This window comes from Cyprinodon tularosa, unplaced genomic scaffold (genome assembly GCF_016077235.1).
Source record: "Cyprinodon tularosa strain WSP-4 unplaced genomic scaffold, ASM1607723v1 ctg338, whole genome shotgun sequence".
In the NCBI taxonomy this organism is placed as follows: domain Eukaryota; kingdom Metazoa; phylum Chordata; class Actinopteri; order Cyprinodontiformes; family Cyprinodontidae; genus Cyprinodon; species Cyprinodon tularosa.
This window is the reverse complement of record NW_024039050.1, coordinates 767,523-792,765: the sequence shown is the minus strand read 5'-3', so window position 1 is coordinate 792,765 and position 25,243 is coordinate 767,523. Positions and strand designations below refer to the sequence as shown.

The following is a 25,243-nucleotide window of genomic DNA, read 5'->3' as shown; positions in this document are numbered from 1 at the left end:
CTTTAAATCCACATGAACATGAATTCAACAGACTGTAGTAAACAGATAAATGGAGGCAGAAGATGTCTTTCAATCATCAATGCACACATTCAGAGACACACAGGAGCTCTTTCAAGCTGGGCACCGTTTCATTCACAACACCTGTCCCATCAACCAGGAATCAGAAATACTTTAATAATCCCAGGGAGAAATTACTTTCTTTACATCACTCCATATATAATAGAGTGACTATAGGACCAGTTTGATAGAACACTATTTCATACAATATATAAAATTAGGGGTCCCTGCTCCATCTCGCCATTAGTTTGGGGGTCCTTGGCCGGATAAATGTTGAAAACCTCTAATGTAAGAAATTAATATGAACAAAAATGGTTTGATATAAACAGGTGGTCTTTAAACTTGGATGAAGCAGGATATAGGAACCTAAATTTAGGTTTAGGTGTTGGCCTATGGGTTAGAACAGTGCACTTGTCCTCTGAGAAGGTTGCAAATACATGATTGGAGCCTGCACTCTGGGTCCCTTATCCCCACACTGCTCCCCGGCTGCCGCACAATGGCAGCCCACAGGTCCCCAAGGGGATGGGTTAAATGCAGAGGGTTAATTTCTCCAGTTTGAGATAAATAAAATTCAGTTATTATTATATAAACTCACAGTATTTGGGGACAGCAAAGCAAAAACTAGAGTTTAGGGGACAAAAAGGAACCACATGACATACAATTAAGAAAATTAAGAAAATCTAATATCAAATTTTCTAAAGTATTTCTAACAATGTTAGAAACTAAACCTCTTTTTATTAAGACGTTTTCTTTGTTGCTGCCATATTTCAGTTACTATGTAGAAGTCTGGGTAAATATACTTTAATGTCGCTTAATCCAAATGCTGTATTGTTAAAAACTATAATTAACATCAAACATATTTTAGCAATAAATAAAAAGAAAACTGTTGTTCAGTTGACAGATTCCTCTGATAAAGCAGCTCAAACCGACTCTGCTCCAGTGACTAAGCAGAGAGATAACAGGAGCACAAATCCAAGAACAAATAGAAAAGCATTTCCTCTCCACCCAGATGTCCTCTGATACTGAAACGCTGCGTTTGCTTCGCCCACCAGTCACTGAATAAACCAGAGCGCAGGGATCTCAGAAGCTCCAACGCATTCAACTAATGTATGTGCATTTCTCATGGCCCCAGGGAGCCAATCAAAACGCTCCCTTAAGTGATCAAAACATTTCAGGCTGCTAACGAGACGACCTCGATGGAATGCGTTCATGCATCAGCTTAAAAAAGAGAAAACATACCTTTAAATACACAAGCATTAGTAGAAATGAACATTGTAGTACCACTGAGTATGGATGGTTTACTGCCCCCTAAAGCTTAACCTCTGCTGTCCTTTGGAGATGATCCAAATGAGCTTCCGTACCAAACAACAACACAATCAGCTCAACTTGATTCCAGCGTTTAACTTCTAAGATAAGTCAGGACCTTAAAGTCCTCACCTGCCAGCTTTTTGGATCTGCAGCCTTTTTTATGTTTAACCTCAGCTGATGCCAGGAGGATGAAAAACAAAACATGTGAAATTTGATTTTAATGTTTTCCATGACAGAAAGTGTAAATCTATACATACATGAACAGAGGTGGGAATTTCTCCTACTTTAAAACAGTCAGGATCTGAACATAGTTTGCTGAAATAAACAGAAAAGGAGAGTTTCTTGTCTTTTAAAAAAATTAAAATTATTTTTGGGCTGCTCAGTGGAGCAGCGGGTAGCACTGCTGCCTTACAGCAAGGGGGTTTTGGGTTTGATTCCCAGCATGTTCTCTCAGTGCATGCATGGCTTCTTTCCAGGTACTCCGGCTTCCTCCCACAGTCCAAAAACATGACTGTTAGGTTAATTGGCTTCTCTAAATTCTCCTTAGATGTGAGTAAGTGGTTGTATGTCCTGTTTGTCTCTGTGTTGCCCTGCGATGGGACTGGCAACCTGTCCAGGGTGGACCCCGCCTTTACCCGTAGACAGCTGGAGACCCCTCATGACCCCGCTTGGGATAAGCGTGAAAGAAAATGGATGGATGATCATTTTTATTTGCAGAATCTCAAAATTGAACAACAACCAACAAGTGGATTAAAGAAAATCACTTTAACTTACATGTAAACAATAAATAAAAAGTTCTTTAGTTTAGGTTTGATGAGTTAAAATCAGCAGTTAATGACAAAAAAGGTCCTTTTTTTCCCCCTAATTGTTTTTCTAACAGGAGAACTTACAGCACTACTGGGCTAAATTAGTCCACATCTTCATTCAGAGCAGTGATTAAAACAGAAAACTTCTAGAGTTCTATCTCCAAAGACGAGCTAAAGGACAAATGTGATGGAGAACTGAAGCACAGAGGGTCATCTTTGGGTCAACACGTCTCCATAGCAACCACTGGGGGATCTTCCTGGCAAATGAGTGTTTAGGAACGAAGAAAACGTTTTCTTCTAAAGTCATCTGGGATTTTAACTGGAAACATGCAGAAACTCAGCAACAGATTCCAGGATTACGGCACCAAAGAGGCGTGCAAGTCTTAGCAATTAGATCCACACCAAGATAAAAATATAAAAGGAACGTCAGAAGAGAAAACTACAAATCTAGAGCATTAAACGACAATTCATAAAAAACAGGATACAAAGTTTTAAAGAAACAAGACAGATTATTAAATGTACAACATGGGAATATGTTTATATAAGCTCAAAAGGAACAGATATTAAAAAAAAAACAGATTAAAAATAAAAAATTATGCAACATAGCATTACAGTAAAATTATTTAATTTGGGAAACTGAATTTTTTTTTACCAGCTTTTATTGTTTATTTACAAGTACAGAGCACTCTCTGCATTTAACCCCTTGGGGAGCAGTGGGCTGCCATTGTGCGGCGCCTGGGGAGCAGTGTGGGGTTAAGGGTCTTTGCTCAGTGACCCAGAGTGGCAGTCTGTGGGAGTGGGACTCAGAACCTCAAGATTCCAAGCTGTAGTCCGCCTCTCCCAGACTTAATTAAGGAATTAAAGAGCCAATTGGGCATAAAAAAAAGGAAATATGAAAAACTACAGTTAGGGATGTATGAACGCTAGATTTCATGGATATTATGATACATTTTGAATATTTAGATACTTATAAAATACTTAGTAAACTATAAAATGCAAAAGTGGTAAATTTGGAAAACTAAAAAAGATGGATGCAAAAATTGCAACAGAACTGATGCAGAGTTGGTGGAATATTAGTTAAGGGGCAGATTTCATAACATGGGGGGTGTGGGGGTACTGTTGTGGTTATGAATTCTGAAATGATTGTTTTTAATGGCATATAATTGATTGAATGGGAATGAATGAAGGTCAAGGCAGCTGCAAAACAGGCTTAAATCAGAGGCGACTGGACTGTCGCTCACCGTTTCTGAAAGCGTTTTAAACTCCGATCCAAAAGTTCATCGGTTGATCGTTCTCCTCCATCTGTTCTTTGGTATAAAGTTTGTGATTGTCCATTTTAATCACAAAGAGCATGCTGGTCTAACTTCTTTGGAATCGGCTCCAAGACAGACTCATAGATGCTTAAAAGCTGAAACCTCATTCCTGCCCCTCTGTTCAGCCTCTGCCTTTCCCTTTTAACCAAGATGGCTTCCTTCCCTCTTTCAAACCATCAGTCCTCTCTGTCCGTGATCTAAACGTGTGGTTTTCAACAACGTGTCCTTTGTACTTTAGGTTCAGAGAGCGGCTGGCTCTCCTGTAGTGCGCCATGTGTTTATGGACATAATTACTGATGCATCACAAAACAGAGTGTTCTAGGAAGAAATGAAGTCTGGTTGAAATAACAAAAGGGATGTAAATGACTTATCCAGCCTGATGGGAGCAGTGATGCTCAGAAAGTCTAAAAGCAGCAGGGAGGAAGGATTTGCGATAGAAATCCTTTATGCACCATGATTGCAGCAGCAGTCTATGTGTGATGAAGCTCTCTGGCTCTACAATAACGTCATGCATGGAAGGAAAAAACTGTCAACGTGATTATATTTCTATTACAGTCCTTCTGTCACATGTACGGCCTACTGTTTTTTTTTTTTTAAACAGTAGGCAACAGGTGGATAAAAACAGAAATCACGTAAAGCATGATAGATCAGATCTTCAGCAGATATAGTTGCAGAAGTTGTTTCTTTTTTTTAATGCAATAAATAAATTCCAAAAATAACTTCCTGGAAGTCATCTGTGAGCATCACTGGAGGTCAGATTCCTTGGTTACCTCTGATGTTTTCTTCTGCTCAGCTCCATGTATTCTGAGCGGCTGTGAAGATCATGACGGAAGCTCATCTTTCTCTCTGCAGAACGATTCATAGATTGTTTCTGAGCCTTATTCTGTATAAAAACTGAATTACGAATCATTCTTAGTGATCTGCCAGATTCCAGTAGCCTTTAGAGAGAAACATCCTGATATTATAAGCAGGGGGGATTTACCATTAGGCAATACCAGGCAGTTGCCTAGGGGACCCAAGTTCCTGGGGGCCCCATAAAACTCTTTGTTTTACTGTTTACATGTACACTTAATACAACTATTCCTTATTTGTGCACATTAATTATGTTTTTGATCAAAATCCTTTCGCTAAAATGCCGTCAGAAGGCTTATAATATCAAATGTGTCTCAGCCCCCCTTCGGTGTCCACCATAGTTGCTGCAGATGTCAGAAAGGTCCAAACAGGCAGCAGCAAACCATTTGAAAACGGTGCGAAAATCAGTGTTGCCAACTTGGCACTTTTGTTGCTATATTTTGCAACTTTTCAGACCCCTCTAGTGCTTTTATTTCAAAAAAGCGCCTAGCACCAAATCTAGCACTTTTTTCTGCTACTGGAGACTTTGGCGACAACATATAGAAGCAGCGAACTCTGCTCTCCAGAGCAAGTAGATTGGTAACCCCGCTTCGTACCAGGAAGCCCGCATGAAAAGTCAGCTGAGTATAGAACATAGAGAGGAAAACTACAGGAAAAGGGACAAGAAGAGAGGGACAAAACCTAGAACAGATAATGTATGTCTATTCTATTAAAATTTCTGTATCTGTATAATGGATCTGTTTTATGTGTTGTCTTCTCAATTCAGAGGGCCCCATGCCTGTTTTTGCCTAGGGCCACATATTTCCTAACTCCGTCCCTGATTATAAGAGCTGATCCAACAAACAAAGCCTTTCTGTGAGATAAATGTGCACAGTACCACGGATCCTCTACCATGCCTTATAGTGAGCAGACTGTTCGTTTCCATCATGGTTTGGTCCACCTGAACTGGTGGTTAAAGTTTCAGCAGAGCTCAGCAAACTCCACATGTTTACATTTGTTACAGTAGGACAGGTAATGATCTTTCTATGCCTGCTTCCCAACGTTTGGTTTGGATGTAGAGAGCATCGTAGCTGTCATGAAGACTTAACGACCCAAAGATCTCAGGGCTGGCCGCAGCTCTCCAACAGCAAGCCTCAGACGTGTTTTTATTTCCTCCACAATCATTTTCACCCTGAAAGGTGCCAAGTTTAACCTGGATGCTAGTCCAGGTCTTATTTTCTCACATTTCTGGGTGGAAAAATGATGTTTCTGTTACCGTTTGACTAAAGATCAACACACATCTGACTTAATTGGCTGGCATGTTCTCTTACCTTTCCTGCATAGGAGAGTCGCTGAAGAAAAGCTCAACTGTGTCCCGTCATGTTTATATGACAGCATATGCAGAAGGTATCAATTAACCCTATAATGCCAAATGTATCGTATTTGATACATACGGTTTCTGAAATGTTTTGCGTCTGACACCTTTTGCATAATTTAATGGTAAAAACTTTGCTCCAAATCCTATTGTACACAATCAGATATACCTGATAACAGCCAGTAGAAGACTACACAAAAACATAATATTGACTTATCGCATAGTAATAAATTATTAATATCAAAAATGTATTTCTGTTTTTTTCTTTTTACATATTTAGTTAAAAGGGCAAATAAGGAATTCAAACAAAAGAAAAGTAATTTTCTGTTTTGTTTTATTCTTGGATCGGGCTTTAAAGGGTTAATATTTTAAAAAAAGTTGAAGGCGCTGTTCAACTTCATTTACTTTACATGCACAAATTTAGTTTAAAACCTTTCCTAAATTTTAACAAGTCAAAAAGAAGAAATTAAATGTTTAATTGTTCTATTTTTTTCATTGTGGTAACATTACTTTAAAGGTTAATTTAGCTAAATAGACTTTTTTTTTTGTGGATTTTTTTTTTTTATTCTCTTAATCTATTCTTTTCTCCTCCACTGTCTCCTTCTCTCCTTTTCTGATTTTCTTTTTTCTATTTTTCATTTCTGTCTCCATTCCATATAAAACAATCTAAAAATAACACCTAATTATGTATTTTTTTCCATCTTTAGATGTAAACCCATCTAAAGAAAGCGAGGCTCTTGATATTTACATCTATATCTACAGAGAAATAGATCTCTGTTACATTTATACAAAGGCGGAGGAGTGGACGAGCAGGGATTATTCAGCCTTTATAAACGGACATTCTTTCATTTGAATTGTAGATCTTGTGTTCAGGCAATAGAGGAATAAATTAAAGTTCTGTCTGTAAAAATGTTAACATAAAGCTAATTCAGATGAAGAAATGGGAACAGTTTCCCATTACTCACTTCTTTCTTTGGGAAGTCCCTGTTACTGTATGTCAACAAACTACATCATGCCGTTAGTGAAGGAGCCTGTATGTTGGCTTAAAGGAAAAATCTCCTAAAAATGTTTAAATCTGTAGAGCTGAGCTCTGAGTAGATCATTAATATTTAAAGCCTTCAGTTTTAATTCCAACGTCTGCTGCTGAAAATTCATGCAGCTGCTGACATTAAAGAAAACTCGCCTCTTTGTCAAGTCATGCGTCTCGTTTCCTCGTCTCCCCTCCTCCTCCGGTATGGAAATGATAAGCGGAGCGAGGTCAGTGAACAAGGCTGCATACAGACGGAGGGGTTTTTGTGAGCCCAGGGCTGGATGGCGGCCTGCAAACCCGCCGCCTCCAGGCAGACATTTTGGGGCCCACTGGTTCTGGATCATACAGGCGCCGAGACGTGTTCACACCAAGAGAGGAGAGGAATGAAATGGTTCTTAACTGGAGCGCTTCCAGACCAGATTATATTTCAGGTTTAAAACTTTGTTTCATGCTAAGGAGTCCTATAGTCACTTTATTACAGATGGAGTAATGTAACTATTGTAATTTCTCCCTGGGATTATTAAAGTATTTCTGATTCTGATTCCTGGTTGATGGGTCAGGTGTTGTGAATGAAACGGTGTCCAGCTTGAAAGAGCTCCTGTGTGTCGCTGAATGTGTGCATTGATGACTGAAAGACATCTTCTGCCTCCATTTATCTGTTTACTACAGTCTGTTGAATTCATGTTAATGTGGATTTAAAGACATTTCAATTAGTGGAAGAAAATTGCAGGGGGGGATATAAAAAAAAAAAAGTCTAATCAATCAAAAGTTCCGCGACCCCTATGCAGTACCTCCACGGACCCCTAGGGGTCGCGGACCCCCTGTTAAAGACCTCCGATTTATCAGATTGAAATTTGTTCCATTTGATTAACTGAATGCTTCTTTAAGGGGATTTCCATTGTAAAGCTACTGCTAACCACTAGAGGGTGCTGTTGTTCATTCTGAATCACAGCGTCACTGTTTTTAGCAGTGAGAGCAGAGCGTGTCAGGACTCCTGTTTTTTGTCTGTGTTTTTTCTGTGTTTGTCTCCCTTCATCCACTAGGAGGCGCCTGGTTCTGGTCCGCCTCCTCACACACCTGCGGATGATTTCCCCGTTAAATGGAGTGTTCTTAAGCTGCTGACTGCCACTACTTCGACGCCAGAGTGTTTGCCAGTTTACAGTACTCTAGCAAAGCTGAGTTTGCTGAGTTTTTGTCAACCTGAGTTTAACTTTGTTTTCTCTTTGCCTCTTGGCAGGAAGTTGTCCTACTAACTGGATCTCTCGGACCTTCTCTCCCTGGAAGGATAAACTGAACTTCAAACTGAGCTGGGATTCAAACAGGAGGTTTGGATCCACTTTCCCCAAGAGATCGTTTGAGCTTATCACTGAGAAAGGGATTATTCTCCACAACGACCCGTTCAAGTACCGCAGGAAATCTGAGTGGCAGTCAGTACCTCCGTTCTCCAACTATCAACCACATTCTGGGTAAACCCTGTTCCACCCTCCACCGAATCAGACCAACACTGGAACCACGGGACACAGACAGGAGCCAAGAACACAACAACTTCACTGGAAACGTGAGTCGGCAACCAAAACCTCTTCAAGTTTCACAAGTCAAGTTCCCCACTGAGCCTGAACTAACCGCTGTGTCTTCCCCTCACTTTGCAGTTCCGGTTGAGCAGTGTTCAGAGCAACACTTCTCTCCCTGTTTACTTCTTCAATAAAACCCGTTAAACCCTTTTACCTGGACTGTTCGGTTTTCTGCATTTTTGGGTCAGAACTTTGAAACATCATGACAGAGAGGAGGAAGGTATTCTACAGAAACAGGAATCGATTATGAATCCAGTCCAGGATTATTTATTGCACTAAAAGAAAAGAAAACACACAATGTGTTTCTAATTTTAAATGGAGGCTTTTGACAAACCCGATTATTTATCACATAAATAGCGTCTATTTAGCCATGCTGCATAACGGAGCAGCGTAACTTCTCTACTGTGGATCGGGAGGATGTGATAATAGAAAAATGGAGGGCATTACGGAAAATATTTAAGATTTATTGTAAAAAGAAGACATTTTAGTATTAAGTGTGACAGCTTGGGAGGGCTGGTGTGATTTAATGTTCTTCATAAAGTTTTAACATCGCTCTGAGAGCAACAAGGACAATCTGTTCTAAAGTTCTGGCAGCAGAACAAAGTCTTTCTTGATAGATTGTTGGATTAAAATAAAATGTCCACTTTTTCAGAACAAAGTAACAAATAGTCTGACAGCATATCAGAGCGACATACCACCGGCTTTTAATGCCGGTTTTACATTTCTGTAGTTTGGAAATCGTCTTTATGCGTTTAACATATTTTATTAATCATTTTCTCTTCAGTAATCTAATAGGTTTCAATAATGTGCAAAAAAATATTTTGTTTGTTCAGTATTTAACAGTGCAACAAATAGTTAAAATATAATAACGTTCCTTCCTTCCTTCCTTCCTTCCTTCCTTCCTTCCTTCCTTCCTTCCTTCCTTCCTTCCTTCCTTCCTTCCTTCCTTCCTTCCTTCCTTCCTTCCTTCCTTCCTTCCTTCCTTCCTTCCTTCCTTCCTTCCTTCCCATATGAATCACATTTCTACCTCATTTTAAGCTCAATCAGTCACATCCAGAAACTCTTCTTTACTTTCTTTATTTAATATTTCATGTAGATCAGTAGATCAGCTCCTTATCTGGCCATCTTTATTCCAGCCTTTTTAAAAGTAAAACACCTGAAACAGGGTTTCCCTGCTGCTCCTAACCTCAGCAGGATCCCAGTGACCCCGCAGGTGGAGACACGTTACCATGCATTTGAATGATTCTGCATTCCTCCATCTTCCGGGAATCACGGATCAGCTGCGTCTTTCAGTACACCTGCAGCAGGTAACTCCCCTCTCCCTCCTGTCAACAGACTTTTATTTAATATGGCGCTGCGCCTCCTTAAACACCCCTCAGTGTGGGGGAGTTTTCAGGGCGTATCGCCTTCACAGGTTGTGCAACAGCTGGCAGCAGCAGGTTCCTCCTTAAACAACACCTTCTTTGATGAAGGCCAAATAAAGGAGTCACATCACAGCTGAGGTTATCAGAACAATCCTCAATTCAGACCTGCAGGAATGTCTCACACTCCTTACTGAACCACTTTTAGGAGAACAGTTACTCGGAGCGTTTGCAGATCTACAGGAGAAAGGGAAACGTTGCAAAATCGTCTTGGAGCCGTCTCTAAATAACTCAATATTTAATTTAGATAAAGGTGTCAGTGCTTTGCTAAGGTCTGGAAGAAGACCCAAACTATCCTCAGAAGATGAGAGGGAATTAATCCATGGAAGCATCAAGGCTCAAGCTGAACAGGAATTGAAAAATGGAATAAAACTAGATTTACATCCGGACCCAGACAGAAGAAACTGGACCTAAACCTTAAACAGGGTCAAGAGAAAGGTTTCCTGGATTGTTAAAGGAAAGCAGATTCTGAAAAAAAAAAAAAAAAAAAACATTATTCTTACTCAGAACAAAGAAGTTGCTTAGAGAAGGCAACTGCTTACCAACCCGGCTCACTTCCCATTGAAGTGACGCTAATAAACGGTTAGAGAAGCATTTTATACTTCAGTTTGCCACATTATCACATCGTTACATCACAGACGTTTGCAGATAAGGAGGCATCCATGGCTCCAGCTTTATCAAAATATCACACTTCGTTCTTAGCTGAAGGACAAAGCTCTCATTCCATTCCCAAATATTTGCCAAGTACAGAATGAAGATTAAAACTGTATATAGCTGGACCATGTTAAGCATGGTAGTGGCGGTATCATGCTGTGTGTCTGTTTGACTGGTGGCGGCCCTGGTTTATAAGGAAGGATGAATAATCTGGCATTTCTCAATATAAGCTTAAAGTCGTAGGGAAGCAGCTGTTCCATAGCATCGTGAGACCATCCTGACCTCGCGAGCTTTCAAGATTTCAGTCTGGAGACTCTCCGTTGAAGAAAATTTGGAGCAGTTCACCAAACAAACGTCCAATCAGCGTTGGCTTTGAGGCGGGTTGAGGTGTGACGCAACGAGAAGCGCGACAGTTCAGTCTAAAGAACATGGCAGCTTCAGCCGATGAAACTAGCGTTAGCGTGGCTATCGAGCAAGTTTTATCGGAATTACAGAGTATTTCTTCACTGAAAGAAGAGCAAAACACTGCTCTGGAGGCTTTTCTCAGAGGAAAAGATGTTTTTGCTCTTCTCCCGACTGGTTTCACCAATCTACCAATTGGCTCTTCTTCATCGTCGCTCTGTTACGTCATATGCTTCGTTGATCTGATTGGTTTATTTGGCCCGTCTATCACCAACATGGGCCAATCAGCTAACCAGTATTTTCGCCCCTTCCCAAAATTACTCCTACGGAAGGTTTCCAGATGGATATGCGGAGCAAATCCATCTGGCGGAGTCAACACTGGGATGCAATTCAATGGGAAAGGAAATTACTTTTATCTCTTAATTTAACCGTTGCTTATATTAGCTGCGACTTATGAATCAAGATGCTATGACAGAAGCAATTTGATTGACAGGTGAGTGTTGATCTATTATTGGCTGAATTTAGGTGTTCAGGCTGACGTAGAACTAACTGGCCTTAATAAGGTACCGAAAAAAAAACTGATATTAAGACAGGATTTTTTTTTTTTTTAAATAGAAATTTTCTAACTTTTGGGACAAAATCGTCTGATAAAGAGTACATTTATATAAATGTTTAAGCCAGAATGATTTGACATTTAAATTTGATTTGCCTACGACTTGAAGCATGGTAGTGGCAGCATCATGCTGTGTGGCTGTTTGACTCTTTGCGGTCCTGGTTTATAAGGAAGGATGAATAATCTCACATTTCTCAATATAAGCTTAAACCAACTGGGACAGAGTCGGATCTTTCCAACAAGAGCTTTATCTCAAACACACTGAAATGATGAAATAAAGATGGCCGACATTAAACATCCCAAAAGCGCCCATCCTCGATCTGAAAGTCGGGGCCAAGCCAACAATCCAACCAAAGAAGAAATCAAATATGAAATAGGAGGAGGTCAGACGCTGCTTAGAAAAATTAACCAAAACATTAATGACTGGTGTGTGTTTCACATTTGAACTGCCGTGTTAAACTCCTAATAACTTCCAGCTTGTTCATTCTGTTCCTGCCTTTAAAATCGTTGCATAAAGGCTGGTTTTACACTCATCCAATCTGTTTAGTAAAGATTGCTTCATCATTTGGGCAAAGGTTTAAATGAGGCTTTGTCAACAGTTTGATTCTTATTTGTAGCACATAACAGCTTCTAGAGAAGCTGGTTATTTTTTATTCTTAAACTGTTGTTGTTTCCAGGTTAACAATAAGCAAAAGTACTTGGCAGAAAAAGTGAAACTCGATATTTGAAGCAGTTTCACATCCTTAAACAAGCCCCAAAGAAAAGAAAGAATGGTCATCAACTCATGGTAAAAAAACAAGTTTTTAAAGAACATCCAGGATTTTCTGAGGGTTCATATCTGACCCCTTTTCTGAGCTAAATATACGCCCAGCAGAACAGGACTCTGATCTTAGCGTTTGAGTTTCCAGAAACTGCTTTTAAAACCCCGTTCAAGGCGGTTAGAGTCCAGAAGAAGCCTAAACATTTGCAGGATAAACAGCTGATTTCTGAGAATCCACCTGAAGGCGTTCATTCCAGGATTTCCAAACACCGAAACGCTGAAGATTTCCTCTAAACTGATCCCACTGCCTTAAAAAGCATCAATATCTCTGGAAGCAGCAGATTTCACCGGTCATTCATAAAAGACCAACATAAAGAAAAATAAGGAAGATAAGTCAAGGTTTTCACCCAAAAATACAAAGAGGTTAAAAAATATATATTTTTTCCTCTTTTACTCTGATACCTCTGAATAAAATCCACAAACTCCTCCAAAAGTCAGCTTATCCGTAATTAAAGTCAACCTTGAATCTGAGTCTAAATGTTTCTGGATCTACAGAGAACATTAGAGAACAACCAACAGAAGGAAGTTCTGGTTAGATCAGCTCAGACCATCTACCAGCACTGTGATCAATCCGTCTTCTAAGCATAGAGAGAGGATGGAGCACCTGCTCAGGTGAGACTGTCTGCTACGTCCTCTGCAAATCTGCTCAGAGGGGCGAGAGTCCTAAATGAGCTGCAGGAAAGTAAGAGGAAGTACTCCGCTTAGAAGAGACTAGAATTAACTTTCTGACCAACATTTGGAATATCTGGGTGGCAGAAAGCAAACAAGACCACTCCATTAAAAAAGTAAAATGCAACTAAATATGATTCAGTCAATGCCATCCTCATGCGAAAACATGGTGGTGGCAGCATCATGCTGTGGTGTATCTCTGCTTTTTTCTGTATCTCTGCTGAGGCCAACTGGGGTTCAAGGAGACAGAAGCAGATGGCCGCTCACACTGAGCCTGGTTCTGCTGGAGGTTTCTTCCTGTTCAAAGGGAGTTTTTCCTCTCCACTGTCGCTACAAGCATGCTTAGCGTGAGGATTGCATTCAAGTTGATGAGTCGATGGAATCAGCTGGTTTTCCTTAGATAGAAAACTTTGAATCAATTTGACTGGATGATCTGGTAAATTGGAAAATGCCTTGAGATGATGTGTTGTGAATTGGCGCTATAGAAATAAACTGAATAAATCTGCTAGAGGCTGCAGAAAAACACAGACTGTGGTGGAGGTTGATCCTTCCAGCAGCAAAACCAGCCTGAACATCCAGTCAGAAACAAAACTAATCTACTAAAACCTTTCAAAGCTTCATAACTATGGTTCTCTGGGCTCAAACAAACTACCGTAAAAAAAAAAAAAAAAAAAATCCCAATAAAAACAGATTTCAGTTCATCAGGTTTTTTCTTTTTTTTTTTTTTTTAACGGGACCCATAAGTTTTACTGTCATTTGTATAAAACCTGATGCTCAGAAAAGGCTGAAAATTTCAGAGCTGATAAGGAGGAAAACTAATTTAACATTTCAGGGTCAAATAATGACCCTAACATAACTGATCTATTTTAATCACCAAAATCACTTCAGAATCGTATAAAGATTGAGGAAATAAAAGGTTGACAGGGATTCAGTTTAGGGCAGGAATCCATGTTTGTTTCCACTAATCCATGGAAGCAGGTAGAAGGAAAACATTCAAAACTAGAAAATAAAAATCATTCTGAAGAGAAAACTGAAAAGTTAAAGAAAAAACAAACAAATAAATCTCTAAACAAAGAAAAACACTGGACGTTTTTTTTTTTTTTTTTTTGTTTTTTTTTTTGCTTGAAATGAAGTTAAAATATTTTAAAAAGCCTAAAACTGGATGAATGAGCAGCATCTTCAGGCTCAAACTAATCCAAAGAAAGTTTTTAAACACTTACATTCTCACTGGAGCGGCGGCTGATCCCCCCGCAGGGTCATTCCTCCTTTTCTGCAACTCTCAGGAAAAAATAAAAATGGTTTTTATTCACAATCAAAATTCCCAAAGACTCCAAACCTGCTAAATCCCAAACGCGTCTCCGCTGAGGCGCAACAAGTCTCCAAAGTTAGAGGAGAGAGGGCGGGGAGAGGAGGAGGAGGAGGTTGGTGCGTCTTTCTGTCGGTCTGCGTTCGTTTCTTTGACCCAGACTCAGCAGCGCGGGCGGGGTCTTACATTAAATTTAGTTTTTTTTTCTCAAAAATAACAGTTTTAGGTGACGAAATAAGAACTGAAAATGGAATAAAATCGTTAAATATTCACCTGGAGAGGAAGGAAGCTCCAGCCTTTAATATAAATATAACAGCTCTATGTTCACCAATCAAACAGCTGATTTGGGTCTGTTTTATTTTTTATTGTCTCGGATCAGCTTGTATCTAAATATTATCATTAGTGATGCAGTGATACCGATACCAGTATCAGACAGGGCCCCGATCCAACACTAAAATCGCAGTATCGGTATTGGCGAGTACCAACAAATATGACACTGATACCATTTTGAGAGCCAAAAGTTAATCCAACTATTGTCACCCATTCCAGGTAGGCAATAAAAAGTTCTACTGCATTCACTTTTAGTCTTTTTCCTGCTTCACAAAGGTAGGCAGCAGCTTGACAAAGACATGTCGGCAATTATTTTACATCCAAGTAGTATGCAGTTCTTATGGAGGATAAAAAGTGCCAAAATTAAATAAATAAATACAGCATTAAATAAATAATTAAATGTGTCAATAATTAATTAAATGTGGAATTAAATAAGTAAATGTGTCATTCATTAATTAAAACCACGTCACTAATATAAAGTGCCACAATTAAATAAATAAATACAGCGATAAACAATTAATTAAATGTGTAATTCATTAAATAAATAAGGAATTAAATATATAAATGTGTCATTAATTTAATAAAATACGTCTCCCATCAAAGTTAGTCTGATACAGTAGGTGGTGACTCGATTCGCGTTAACCCCGCCCCCTAACTTTGATGGGTGATTTTGACAGATTCTTTTAAGGGTTTCGATGCACTGCGACAAAGGACCATGAAATAATTAAATGCACACTCAAATAATTATATATATTTTTTTAATAAAAGGAAGACGTATTTTATTAAATTAATGACACATTTATATATTTAATTCCTTATTTATTTAATGAATTACACATTTAATTTATTGTTAATTGTTTATCGCTGTATTTATTTATTTAATTGTGGCACTTTATATTAGTGACGTGGTTTTAATTAATGAATGACACATTTATTTATTTAATTCCATATTTAATTAATTATTGACACATTTAATTATTTATTTAATGCTGTATTTATTTATTTAATTTTGGCACTTTTTATCCTCCATAAGTTCTTCATATACACACACATCAATTTCAAACAGATGGTATCGGTATTGGCCAATACAGCCAGGTATCAGGTATCGGTTTGGAGGCCAAAAAATGGAATCGGCGCAAAACTAATTATCATTAATATTAATATTATACAAATATTTTTTATAAAACATCAGAAAATTAATTAAGAAATGTGTTTAGATTACCAGATATATCTCTTTATATTTTGAGGTAATAAAAAAGAAGAAAAAAAACAAGGATGTCATTATCTTCCCCAGTAGATTATAGATCGCTATTTCATTTATTACTCATATGAAAACAAACAAACAAACAAAAAAAAAACATATGAAACCCATGTTTGTAAATTATCAACATAAACAGATTAAAATTGGAGGCAACTGATTTTCACTCAGTTTTTCGACACCAACCCAGGAGTGTTGGTCAGTTCTGCTGTTTCACGCTGCAGCAGCCTGCAGTTGGAGCCCTGAGTAGTTAGTCCAACATATGGGTTTTTTATTGGTGTGAGTATCCCATATAAACCCATCTGAAGTTCATGCAGTTGCATTCAATGCACATGGGAAATCAAAGGTGATGCGCCTCCAAACATGAAATTAAATAACTGAAGCTACAGGGTGTTGGTATTTCCACTTATATCATACGATTAAGGTTAATATTAAATCAAGCTCTGACGTGTTGGTGCAGGATCATACACATTAAAAAAGATAATAAAACATCAACTTTGAAAAATACAAGGGGAGTGAAGGAAGCCAGCTATGTTAAAAAAGAAAAAAAACAACCTTAAACAGAGGGGGTGGACTCAGATTTCAGCTTTCAAAAACCTACAATGCAGCGAGAGAGTTGTTCCCTTTCCGCTATCATCCCCACCCCTTTACAGAGGAACAGAAGACCTCGCCTGTTCAGCCAGGCCAACAATTCCCTCTAACTACCCTCCTTTCAGAGACACAGACAGGTATGGGGCATTGCAGGCTAACAAAGAAGCCAAATTACCCCTATTCCAAATGGGTGGACCCGTTGGGCTGTTGCAATTTGCGTGTTTTCTAAACAAAACAAGGCTTTGTTGGGCTACTGTATAAAGCCTCAAACTCAATGCTATTTCTGACATTTTGAATACAAAAAGTTTCCTGGATGGGTAACGGAACATCCTCAAACCTGGAAACAAAGTCCAGTGGTTTGTTTTTAACTTTTTTTGGAATGACTACGACCTGGATGACTGAGGATCTTTACCAGCATGCCGTTTAAATGTGTTTTTCTTTATCTCTATAGTGGTGTTTTAGGAAAAATCATTTATTCCTATTTTTCCACTGTTAAAGTTAGTTCCAGTAGACTAACTTAAACAGTGAGGGGCTGCCATGACTGTTTTTAAGTGATAATTTGAACTCTTTTGGAGTAAGGTTACCCTTGTTTCCCAAACTGGACACCATATGTGCATCACATGTTGCTCTAGTAGTTCATCTCCACATTCTCTTCATGATGCATCTTCATCTTATTCCATCTTTGAACCAAGCTGTTTTCCCAAGATGAGGTTAGTCTAACATGTAACACACCCCACCTGCGACACATTTTCATTTAGTGACGTTTCTCCTCACCACACGCTGTAAATGTGAATCTTATGTAATTGATTCAATAAGTCTAGTTTTGCCTATTAACACCAGCCCCAGTGATTCAGAACCTCAGGGTGCTTTTTTTCTTATCAATAAATAATTGAACCAAAATAGAGAAGTGAAATGGTTAATTAAAAGTATTTAAAACCTAAAACCAACCTGTTTACCTGCGCGCAGAACTGCGCAGTCTGAGGTCAGCTGAGCTGATGCGTCTCATTTGCCTTAAAAACGTCCCCCTCTCTGATCTTCCTGCCTGATAACGGCTTCAGGATGCTGCACAGATTTGCATCATTGTGAAAGGCCCCTCAGAGGAACCTGCTGGTGCAGCAGAATCGCCGTGTGTGGAAGGGAAGACACCTCTGACACCACAGAGATAAAAACTGGGATAAATCATTCAGCAAGCGGAAATAAATAAATCACACAAAGGAAAAACTCAGCTCAGCTCCAATTGAAAAATACCTTTACGTAAATATTTAAAGGCTGTTGACACATTGGCTGCTTATTTGTCCCGTATTTTTAGATTTTTGTCTTAACAGAATTCTCATATCTTTAATTAAGAAATAAAGCTAGGGCTAAGCTATTCCAGTAATACTGTAGCAGTAAAGCAGTAAAGCATCCAATCCTGTATTACATGTTTTTGTTAAGATACTAACAATAAATGAATGGGATAGCATGGGCGTTTATAGGATTTGATGTCACAAAATAGTCAAAATATTTATAAGGAAATTGATAGTTTAAAGTGTAATATACAGCTGAGTATCACCTGCATAAGATGGGAAATGTACAGCGCATTTTTATTGTGAAAAAAATATCTTAGAAATTATTTAAAATAAAATAAAAACTGAAGGGAGCCTTCGACTGAACCCTGAGGTATCCCGTTGAGGTTCAATAAACGTTATATTATATAGATTTACTTGAGATATTTCAAATTTTTATTTAGATTATGAATATATTTTTCCTTTATTTTGATCTGGTCCTTGTTGGACTTGACTGTGAAATGTAGCACATTAAACATTTGACTTGGAAAACTCGGGAAAACATCAAAACATTGAAATAAGTGTCTCTAGTCTGTCTGATTTGTTCAGAAAAAAGTTAAGATTATTTCACATAAATCCAGATTTTGATAAAGCTGGTTTAGAAATGTTTTAGAAATCGTACTGTAACGAAAGGGGGACTAGAATTCAACCCTGAGGTATGCCACCAAAAAATTTGAGCTTTTAAGGAGGTAAAGCTTTTTAAAGGAACATTTTTTAAAAGCTGTACTAAAATAATTTAATAAAATATTTTTTAAAGCTTTTATTTAGACTTTTTATATATTTTTTTCTTAATTCGTATCTTGTCCTTGCACAACTCTTTAGTGAAATATAGTAACTCCAGCATCACACTGAAATACTGGGGGAGTATCTAAATCATGTAACCAAATTTGTCCAGACTGTGATGCACTTTAATAAATGTGACATATTTCTCATAAATCAAGATTTTGATAAATCAGGTGAAATGTTTTGGAATCCAAAACAAAACGGGGGCCTAAAACGGATCCTTGAGCCACACCTATCTAAGCTTTTGAGGGGGTATGCGATATATTTGCAGATTTTCCCAAAGTTTGCTTTTTATGAGTCATTAGGTAAATTAGCTATCCTGTCTGTGATGGTGAATAACAGCATTCCCGCACCATGATACTGCCACCACAAGATGAAGAAGTCTGATTGGATGGGGTTCTTTTTACCTTACCTTTTGCTCTGTATGTGACTAACTCTCAAAGAGCAAAGGCTAAAGGATAAGTATATGAACCAGAGTGGTGCTGATTTCATCATTCTGCTTCATTCTATCTCTATTCTCCCACTCTGCTAGCCTCGTGAGACCATCCTGATCTCGCGAGCTTTCAAGGTTTCACTCGCAGATCAGTCTGGAGACTCTCCGTTGAAGAAAATTTGGAGCCGTTCACCAAACGAACGTCCAATCAGCGTTGGCTTTGAGGCGGGTTGAGGTGTGACGCAACGAGAAGCGTGACAGTTCAGTCTAAAGAACATGGCGGCTTCAGCCGATGAAACTAGTGTTAGCGTGGCTATCGAGCAAGTTTTATCGGAATTACAGAGTATTTCTTCTCTGAAAGAAGAGCAAAACACTGCTCTGGAGGCTTTTCTCAGAGGAAAAGATGTTTTTGCTCATCTCCCGACTGGTTTCGGCAAGAGTTTGATCTATCAATTGGCTCCTCTTCGTCGTCGCTCTGTTGGTACGTCATATGCTTCGTTGATCTGATTGGTTTATTTGGCCCGTCTATCAACAACATAGGCCAATCAGCTAACCAGTATTTTCCCGCCTTCCAAAATTACTTCAGCGGAAGGTTTCCAGATGGATATGCGGAGCAAATCCATCTGGCGGAGTCAGGTTACCATTCTGCAAAATCTGTTAGTTCAATCTCTAACGTTCTGCTCTCTCTGCTTTTTCTTATAGTAGCTTAATCTGGTCTGTTCCTGTTTGGCTGTGACTCCATCCTGGAGAGAAATATCAGCTGTGCTGCTTCCATCAACACCTTTCTTTATAGATTTTTGAGCTTGGCCTGTTTTTCAGTGTAGTCCTGTTTCTCTGACTGTGACTAACTGTATGTGCACTCTTTCATCCTCTGACTTGGGAGCTGGCTCAAAGCTCGTCTGCCTGGCTGTGTGTTTCCTGGTCGGGGCCGCATTTTACAGCTGCTTTTTAAATATCTGCTTCTGTCTCCTTGAACCCCAGTCGGCCTCCGCCTATTTTTCAGTGTAGTCCTGTTTCTCTGACTGTGACAAACCGGATGTTCTCTTTTCGTCCTCTGACGTGCGAGCTCTTCCTGTGGAGCTGGTTGACAATTTCCTTTTGTATCTCTGCTTATTTCTGCATGTCTGCTTCAATCTCCTTGAACCCCAGTCGGCCTCCGCAGATGGCCGCTCACACTGAGTTAAAACAGAGTTTTTCCTCTCCACTGTCGCTACAAGCATGCTTAGTGTGAGGGATTGCATTCGAGTCAATGAGTCGATGCAATCAACTGGTTTTCCTTAGATAGAAAACTTTGAATCAATTTAACTGTATGATCTGGTGAAATATAAAGTGCCTTGAGATGACGTGTTGTGAATTGGTGCTATAGAAATAAACTGAATTAAATTGAAGTTGTAGAGACCATGAAGTAGAAATGCTGCTGAGGGTTTAGTTTGTCAAACTCCCAACAAAAATAAAATGTTTTGGTGTAGTTGTTCAGCTTATATCAATTAACTTTGGTGATTTCTTCAAAAACAGGAAATTAGTGGTGCTACCTTCCAACATCCTTTTCAGAGTTGGGCAACAGTTTTGAAGCTTTTAAACAAAACTTTGAGGTGAAACATACAGAGCGTCCCCCCTTGAAGAGGAAACAGTTGACATCACGTCTCCCGAAGCCACCGCAGACCTTCTACCTTTAATGTCACAGAGAACCTGACGTCAGCCTGTTTGCTGTTTGAACATTTCCTGTAACTGTTGGCTCGCATCGGCCTCCTGGAGGTTTAATACGTGACCAGAACAGAAGGTGTCGTGTTCTGCTTCAGGCTGCAGGCTTTAACACTCGCTTAGGAGGAAAACAAAGTGAAAAAAAAATCCTTAAGAGCAAACAGATGGAAAGAAAACTGTTAGGGCGATTAGTGTGGATGAAAAGTGAGCAGTGTTGTTCACCATAGAGCAAGAAAATAATCTTTTAATGAAACAAAACATGAACCAACTTCATTTAATATTCTGGTAGCAGTGATCCAACCAGAAAACCAAGAAACAATCCATCCTAAAACAGGCTCAGCTGAGTGATGCTTTCTGAAGTGTCAACTTCAGGTGCTTGTCATGAATCCCCTGAACTGTTACGGTGCGTTCAGGGGCGTTCTGGCAGTCAGAGCATCTGATTACATGCCGGCTATTATAGGTGGCGTCACGTAGCGTCCAGAGGTCCTGATTGGTGTCCCAGCGTCGGGAGGGGCACGTCCTCATGGAGCGTCAACCTACCACACTAGAAAAACGATCTAGAAATAAGTAAAAATGTCTTAAATGAAGTGTATTTACCCTTAATTTGAGTAGGTAAATGAGATAGTTTGCCAATGGAATGAGTATTTTTACTCTTAAAATAAGATAATTAGATAAATATGCACTTGAAATAAGACAATGCCATTGTGTTTTCTTATTTTAAGTGTTAATATTCTCGTTCTATTGGCAAAATGTCTCTTTTTCCTCCTCAATCCAAGAAGAAATGCACTAATTTTAAGAAAAAAATGACTTATCTATATTTAGATTTTTTCCAGTGCAGAAAAGCTGATCCAGGGGTTTTCTGGGATGCAAACACTTCATACAAGCTGTGTAAAAATGAAAAAAAAAAAAAAAAAAAAAAAAAAAAAAGATTAAACTCTTTATGGATTTTTGCTATAAATTGGAAAGAGAGCGCGCTCTAATTACCATTCATTCTCTACCAAATGTTTTTTTTTAACATTTATCTGTTTATTAGTATTTTTCACAGTTGTTTACGTACATGAACACTTCACATTCAACACAACATAAACTCTTTGATTGGGAGACATTTCTCCATTTCACCTTTTTCCTATCTGGTTTATCTCCTTCTTTATTTTCTGTCGCTGTCTTTTGTCCTGAACGTCGTGCATTTCATCCACTTTTCTTCCAGTTGAGTTTGCTGAAGTCTCGAACAATGTGTCCGTTTTTCCATAATGTAGATTTTTTTCTATTATTCCAGTCCATTGTTCCTGACAAGGGGGGTCAGCCTTTCCCCATTTCCACGTAATAGCTTTCTTAATAGCTATTAACATTATCTAAATCAGATTTCTCTCTTTTACCCAAACTTTGCTGTTACTGAAACTGCAAAGGTTTAGTACCACAAAATTCATAGAAATATCATATCCCAGAATATTTTTCAGTTTCATTAACATTTTTCCAAAATTTTAGGTTCCAAAATGTGAATACTAAAACATTTTAGAGTTGGCCTAGTGGTTAGAGAAGAGCGTACCTGATTCAGTTGCCACAGCCCATGGGTTCCTGAGTAAAACCTTTAACCCCACACTGCTCCCTGGGCGTCGCACAATGGCAGCCCAGCGCTTAAATGCAGGGTTAATTTCTCCATTGTGAGATCAATGAAGTTCAATTTCTTTTCTATTTCTTTTCTATTACTGAACTGTGGTGAAACAGTTTAATAATTGAACTTTATTAATCTCATATTGGAAAAATTTACTCTCTGCAGCTTGTGGGAGTGGGGCTTCCAAGCTTTATGCCCCTAACCACTAGCCTTGTGAGACCATCCTGATCTCGCGAGCTTTCAAGGTTTCACTCGCAGATCAGTCTGGAGACTCTCCGTTAAAGAAAATTTGGAGCCGTTCACCAAACGAACGTCCAATCAGCGTTGCCTTTGAGGCGGGTTGAGGTGTGACGCAACGAGAAGCGCGACAGTTCAGTCTAAAGAACATGGCGGCTTCAGCTGATGAAACTAGCGTTAGCGTGGCTATCGAGCAAGTTTTATCGGAATTACAGAGTATTTCTTCACTGAAAGAAGAGCAAAACACTGCTCTGGAGGCTTTTCTCAGAGGAAAAGAGGTTTTTGCTCTTCTCCCGACTGGTTTCGGCAAGAGTTTGATCTATCAATTGGCTCCTCTTCGTCGTTGCTCTGTTAGTACGTCATATGCTTCGTTGATCTGATTGGTTTATTTGGCCCGTCTATCACCAACATAGGCCAATCAGCTAACCAGTATTTTCACCCCTTCCCAAAATTACTTCAACTTCAATTACTTTTTCCAGATGGATATGCGGAGCAAATCCATCTGGCGGAGTCAGGTTACCTAACAACTAGGCCACTACTATATATAAATACTTTCATTAAGTAAATGTTAAAACCTACCTGCAAAAAAATACTAAATGTTATATATTGGTATTTAAGGTTTTACCACAAATCTAAAAATCAGATTATTATTAAGACATTGTTCACTGGCTTTGGCCCAGTTAATAAAAAACATTTTAAAAATATAGTTTTATAACTCATCAAAGCAAATAAAGTCAAACTGCTCTTATATAACTAATGAGCAGAACAGAGCAGCTCAGCGGAGCGTGGAGCCTGCAGAGCGTCTGAACTCACTGTGGAATCAAATATCATCTCATTTAACTGCAGCTCTTCTTTCTGACATCACATCACTGCAAAAAAAATTTAAATCTAATTAAGTAATTTTTGCTTAAAATAAGGGTTTTTAGCTTGAATTGAGCAGTGAGACACTTTGCCAATAGAACAAGCTCATTTATATTTAACAAGAAAAAACTATTGCGGTGTCCTATTTTAAGTGCATAATATCTAATTATCTTACTTTAGGAGTAAATATACTCATTCCATTGGCAAATTGTCTTATTTACCTACTGAAATTAAGGGTAAATACACTTAATTTTAGAAATGTTTTACTAATTTCTAGATTGTTTTTCCAGTGCATGATGGTGGTTTTTCAGCCCTACCGTGGGAACTCCACTTCCTCTTCCACCAGACTCCCATCAGGAAAGGAGAAACTCCAGCATTCCAGCTGGATGTCTCGTTGCACATGGTGAAAACTCCGGGGCTGTGGTCAAACTTTGCTATAAAATGGCTAAATCCTACCCTTGGAAGAAGCCTTGAGCTAAAAACTCAGCATCACCTGTTGCTGGTAACAAGGGACTGTAAGCTCCGCCCATCGATGGACTGAAACGGCACCTGCTTTCATCCTGGCCTGACCTTTTTTAATCGAGCTGCTACACATGAATTACCTTTAATTGAATAAATTAACTTTGACCTCTAGTTATAGTTATTAATAAATTCATAATCAAAACAGAGCATTTGCTTAGCAACCCTTAAAATGAACAAGTTGAGGCGTTGGGCGAGCTTTTTAATGCTGGAAACATGTTCAGTGTGAATTTAGTGGGGTTTGCTTTTTACTCCAATGTCTGCAGCTTTTTGCACCTTTTTACTACTCTACTTTTTCCTTCCACTCAACTTTCCATTATAGGCTTTCACACCATAACAGGTCTCTTTAGCAGGGATGAGTCACAGGTTATGGTCTTTAGGGTCCATGTGAATGAATGGAACTATAATTAATCTAAATAAGAGTTAAACTTAACTAAAATGCAATCAAAAACATTCACTGAGACACAAGTTTCAGCCCTTAGTGAAACGTAAAGCCCGGTAAAAATGTGAGAACAGCTGTTGTTTCGAGAACCCAGAGGCAGAGGTCACAGTGTCAGAGTTGAACTGCAGGTTTGTGGTTTCCTCCCTGAAAAAACGCTTCCTTCTCCTCATCAACCAACAAGAATAAAACTTGAGAAAAGGCATCGGAGCAGATCAACAGGAAAAAAGGCGGACAGCCCTTCAGTTTTATTGTTTCATCTCTGAGCAAACACTTTTAGACTCTTGATCGGATTATCCTTTTAAATGTGACATCTAGATATTAAAAAATTTGCACCTTTACAATAAAAAACTAATTTGATCTCTGCTCCAAATCTGAATTGAATAAATCACAAAGGAAACCAAATTATTATTATTTTTTTTTACTTCTTTTCGATTTCACTGCATTTCATTCATCTAATCTTTAATCTATCTTCACTATGGAGCTAAACAGAATCCATAGTGTTTATTCAAAACATTTTCTTTAATAAAATGGAATAATAAATACATTTAGATGCTTAAAGATAATTTTAAGATGAAAGAAAAGATTTGAAACCAAGAAGAAAAGTTCAAAACTTAAAATTCACCTTTTTCAATTCAATATATATATATATATATATATATATATATATATATTGGTTTGGGACTTTGGTGATATATCGGCTACTCGATTTAATATCGAATTTTTAAAACAAAAAATTTTTTTTACCTAAAAAAATGAAGAAAAATTGACTTCCTCTACACCCCCGCTCTGGTAGATGGCACTGTGGATCACAACACCATATCCGTACAGAGGCAGCCACGGTATACAATATAGACTGTGTCTGAACTATAGACAGCCTATGGACTACAAATCCCATGATGCTTTGTGAGGAGAGCTCTCTTCGCAGAGCATTCCGGGATATATCTGCTCGTCTAGTGGCCGTGGATGATCACTACT

The 25,243-nt window shown here is 38.6% G+C and overlaps 1 protein-coding gene across 7 annotated transcripts in view; it reads right to left on the bottom strand.

The window, feature by feature from the left end:
- The window catches only part of adgrg6 (adhesion G protein-coupled receptor G6), a 148,608-nt gene extending 134,368 nt beyond the window's left edge, over nt 1-14,240 (bottom strand). For 6 of the 7 annotated variants that reach the window (XM_038294282.1, XM_038294283.1, XM_038294285.1 and 3 more), the window contains exon 1: nt 14,091-14,166. In XM_038294282.1, coding sequence (XP_038150210.1) covers nt 14,091-14,092 — 2 coding nt within the window. In that variant the 5' untranslated portion in view covers nt 14,093-14,166. Of the gene's footprint in view, nt 1-14,090; nt 14,167-14,206 lie in introns of those variants that run through there. The other variant, XM_038294280.1, reaches the window with a different exon arrangement.
- Between the last annotated feature and the right edge of the window lie 11,003 nt (nt 14,241-25,243).